The 4,710-nt window shown below is 54.4% G+C and overlaps 1 protein-coding gene across 1 annotated transcript in view; it reads left to right on the top strand.

Moving 5' to 3' along the window:
* srrm3 (serine/arginine repetitive matrix 3) overlaps positions 1 to 4,186 on the top strand; it is a gene marked incomplete at both ends in the record, with an annotated part of 36,822 nt that extends 32,636 nt beyond the window's left edge. Inside the window, 3 exons of the mRNA XM_084474235.1 lie at positions 230 to 475; positions 1,963 to 2,091; positions 3,952 to 4,186. Coding sequence (XP_084330361.1) covers positions 230 to 475; positions 1,963 to 2,091; positions 3,952 to 4,186 — 610 coding nt within the window. The remainder of the gene's footprint in view (positions 1 to 229; positions 476 to 1,962; positions 2,092 to 3,951) is intronic.
* Positions 4,187 to 4,710: the final 524 nt, after the last annotated feature.

Raw genomic sequence — 4,710 nt, 5'->3', positions numbered from 1 at the left:
ACTGCCTACCTGTAGGCATCCTTGAGCACGACGCCCGCTCAGAGCGTACAGAGAACGTCTTCTTCAGCGTAGGTCAATGTGAGCTCTGGATTCACGCGTCTGTCTGCTCAATGACCGAAAGGGAGAACAGCGACCGTAGCCCCCTGGTAACCCTGGCAACAGGAGACATGCCCCCCCCTGTCCAGGTGAAGGGTTACCACGGCTACAAGTGTCTTCTCCTGTCCTCCAGGTCCAAAGGCGTGCACTCGTCCAAGCGGCGGCACCACCGGTCGGGGCGGGGCCAGGCGCACCGCCGGAGCCAGTCGCCGTCCCCGGGCCGCCACTCGGCCAGGAAGAGGGGGGGGTCCCGGAGCGGACAGCAGCCCCGCCAGCGCAGCAGCTCCTGGAGCAGCGGCCGCTCGTCGTCGGGGTCCCCCTCCAGGGACCGAGGGGCCAGCAAGACCAAGTCCCCCCACAGCCGACAGAACACCTCCAGGTCAGAGCCCCCCCGGCCCCCCCCCCGGCCCCCCGGCAGCTCCACACTGTGGCTGATCTGTCCGTCAAACTGACGCTCTGTCTCTCTCGTTCAGTGTCTCTCACGCTCTCTCTCTCGCTCTCTCTCTCTCTCTCTCATTCTCACTTTATCTATAACTCTGTATCTTTCTCTCTCAGTGTCCTGGGCCTGTTGTGATGGTGTCTGTAGTGATGGTGTCTGTAGTGACAGTGTCCTGGGCCTGTAGTGATGGTGGTCTGTAGTGATGGTGTTCTGGTGGTCTGTAGTGTTGGTGTTCTGGTGGTCTGTAGTGATGGTGTTCTGGTGGTCTGTAGTGATGGTGTTCTGGTGGTCTGTAGTGATGGTGGTCTGTAGTGATGGTGTTCTGGTGGTCTGTAGTGATGGTGGTCTGTAGTGATGGTGGTCTGTAGTGATGGTGGTCTGTAGTGATGGTGTTCTGGTGGTCTGTAGTGTTGGTGTTCTGGTGGTCTGTAGTGATGGTGTTCTGGTGGTCTGTAGTGATGGTGTTCTGGTGGTCTGTAGTGATGGTGGTCTGTAGTGATGGTGTTCTGGTGGTCTGTAGTGATGGTGGTCTGTAGTGATGGTGTTCTGGTGGTCTGTAGTGATGGTGTTCTGGTGGTCTGTAGTGATGGGGTTCTGGTGGTCTGTAGTGATGGTGGTCTGTAGTGATGGTGTTCTGGTGGTCTGTAGTGATGGTGTTCTGGTGGTCTGTAGTGATGGTGGTCTGTAGTGATGGTGTTCTGGTGGTCTGTAGTGATGGTGTCTGTAGTGATGGTGTTCTGGTGGTCTGTAGTGATGGGGTTCTGGTGGTCTGTAGTGATGGTGGTCTGGTGGTCTGTAGTGATGGTGGTCTGTAGTGATGCTGTTCTGGTGGTCTGTAGTGATGGTGGTCTGTAGTGATGGGGTTCTGGTGGTCTGTAGTGATGGTGGTCTGTAGTGATGGTGTTCTGGTGGTCTGTAGTGATGGTGGTCTGTAGTGATGGTGTTCTGGTGGTCTGTAGTGATGGTGGTCTGTAGTGATGGTGGTCTGTAGTGATGGTGGTCTGTAGTGATGGTGGTCTGTAGTGATGGTGTTCTGGTGGTCTGTAGTGATGGGGTTCTGGTGGTCTGTAGTGATGGGGTTCTGGTGGTCTGTAGTGATGGGGTTCTGGTGGTCTGTAGTGATGGTGGTCTGTAGTGATGGTGTTCTGGTGGTCTGTAGTGATGGGGTTCTGGTGGTCTGTAGTGATGGGGTTCTGGTGGTCTGTAGTGATGGTGGTCTGTAGTGATGGTGTCTGTAGTGATGGTGTCTGTAGTGATGGTGGTCTGTAGTGATGGTGGTCTGTAGTGATGGGGTTCTGGTGGTCTGTAGTGATGGTGTCTGTAGGTATGGTGGTCTGTAGTGATGGTGGTCTGTAGTGATGGTGTCTGTAGTGATGGGGTTCTGGTGGTCTGTAGTGATGGGGTTCTGGTGGTCTGTGCGTCGGCAGGGAGCGGGACAGTGCCAACCACTCGGAAGGGGAAGGCCGCGGCGCCCGGCGGCGTTCCCGGAGCTACTCGCCCATCCGGAAAAGGAGGAGAGACTCCCCCAGCTTCATGGAGGCCCGCAGGATAACCAGGTACGCACCAGGCACACCCCCGTGAACCTCTCCCCCCCGGTCAGCCGGTTCTGCCCCTTGCAGAACACATGTGGTTGTAGAGGGAAGCTGAAGGCGGAGACAGAGTTTGAGTTCTCTCCACTCTGCCCTTCCTTGTTGGACTATGTTTAAAGGTCACCCTGAGAAACGATTTTGTGCACATCATGTTAGCTGGTTGCACAATGCCTTTGTCCTGGACGCCACAACACACGTTAGTAGAGTCCAACACCCACACATTGATGCAATGCATTCATCAATATTACCTTGTATTTAATTAAAGTTTGGTTTTCTTCTCTGTGATGCGCAACGACAACAACAACAACAACGACACTGGGTAATGTTTGACCTTCTTTGACAAATGTAGATGATGGTGATTTATGGATCAAGGTGATCTCTGTGTGCCACTGTCACTCTCTCACTCCAGCACAAAAGGCAACTCCTGACGCCAAGACAACTGAATGCTGCTGATCTCCACTGCGGGCTAGTTACCCTGGTAACTGTTGCCGTGCAGAGAGACCCTCCTGGTCTGTCTGCGGCGGCTCACCTTAGCAGCGAACCACAAGACCTCTCTTGAGTAAAACAACCTAACCTCCCGTCCATCGCTCTCTCTCTCTGTCTTTCTCCCTCTCCCTAGCTCTCCCCTCATCCTCCATCCTCTCTTCCTTAAATGCACATGAATCAGCCCTCAGGTCAACACTGCGGTGCACTAACCACTTCCTCCTGTACTCGAGGCACTATCAAGGTCGCTTTGGGTAGGACTACAGAACAGACCAGCACGTCTTTAGCTCTCAATCACCCGAGAAAAACGGAGCAGAGACATCAGTGTAGGGGGACCGGGCTTCCGTCCTAATGTAGGAGGCCTATTCCCCTGCCTGACCAGAAGGGACATGCATTTAGATTCACTGGAAGTGGCTTTGTATAAAAGAGTCTGCTAACCAACAACATAGTTCAATCCAGTCCACAAAACTACATGGACCAGGACCCCTTGATAGTGTCTTGAGGTTGATATTTTTCTGGGCTCCGGCGTCTAAAAAAACACAGTTTTCTTCTGGGAGCTAACACCTCTTAACCTACAGGTCACGCTTTCCCGGAGACTATCGCTCATTCACCTCTTCACACTGCAACCTGCGCCGTGCCTTTGGAATAACTATGCGGTTGTGTGTGTGTGTGTGTGTGTGTGTGTGCATGTGTGCGTGTGTGTGTGTGTGTGTGTGTGCGTGTGTGCGTGTGCGTGTTTGTCTGTTTGTGTGTGTTTGTGCGCGTGTGTGCGCGCGTCCGCGCGCGCGCGCGTGTGTGTGTGCGTGTGCGTGTGTGTGTGTGCGTGTGTGTGTGTGTGTGTGTGTGCGTGTGTGTGTGTGTGTGTGTGTGTGAATCTGAGGCTAAACGCTAGCACTCTGTTCTGTGATTAACCCACACCACTGCTCTCTTTCAGCAGCTGTGCCCGTCTACTAAAAGCCTTTGACTGACCCCGACACTAGACTCTCCACAGCCATAAAAAAACTAAACCGGCTTTTAAACTTAACAGTAACAGCAACCCTAACAGTGTTTGTGTGGTCTTAGCCTAACTCCAACCACTCTCGCACACATGTATTCTCCGTGCTGCAATGTGCCGTAATCACGCTATAGTGTTGATGTTAGCGCGCTGGCGTGCGCATTACAGCACAAACGCTACGTTAGCGCGGCGCCCAAAGCGCCGAAAAGGTTTGACGTCGGGGGTTACGGCTGGACGCGCGCATCGCGGTACGTCCAGTCTTGTCTTGACGCGAACGCCTTTGAGCGGCTGGGCGCTCACGGCCGTCCGGCACCCTAACGCTCCGTCGTTCTGTTTGCCCCCCCCCGCAGTGCCCGCAAGAGGCCCATCCCGTACTACCGGCCCAGCCCCTCGTCCTCCTCGTCCTCCTCCTCTTCCTCGTCGTCCAGCGCCGCCAGCACGCCGTCCCGCAGCCGCAGCCGCAGCCGCAGCCGCAGCCGCAGCTACGGCAGCTACAGCAGCCGCAGCCGCAGTCGGAGCCGGAGGCGTTCCCATAGCAACCGCAGCTACGACAGCCGCAGTAGCTACGACAGCCCGGGCTTCTGAGTGGGGGGGGGGGGGGGTGGGGGGAGGGCGACACCCAGGAAGTGAATAATGATCATGACGATGACGGGGAGATGAAGAAAGAGAATCGTGGTTTTAACCCCCGGGTTTGGGTTGGGTCGAGTCCCATGCTGTCCAGTGAGTGGTTGGGGGTGTAAGTGTCTCCTTGGACTGTGATCTGCTGAACCACAGCTCCCTCCACCGACTGCAGAGCTCACAGTTCAGCGGCCCGGTCCTCGAAACAAACCCATCACTCTAAAACACCCCCCGGTAATGTTATCTACACCCGCAGTGGACCCTCATCCAAATGTTTTTTTTTTTTGGGGGTGGGGTTATTTTGGTTGAAATCATCGCTCGGGCTTAAAGAACAAATCTCAAAGTGTGTTTGCACTTTCTCTGTATTCTTCCACAAGCCGAAACCAACCAAAAAAAGGTATTTATTAAAAAACACGAGATGAGATACAAATGGCTACTAACATAAACGACACCGATACGAACTTCCGATCTTTTCTAATCAAAGCACAGAG

Source organism: Micromesistius poutassou (assembly GCF_964030765.1).
Source record: "Micromesistius poutassou genome assembly, chromosome: 10".
NCBI lineage: Eukaryota > Metazoa > Chordata > Actinopteri > Gadiformes > Gadidae > Micromesistius > Micromesistius poutassou.
The sequence above is the reverse complement of the archived record's forward strand: the minus strand, read 5'-3'. Positions and strand labels throughout refer to the sequence as shown.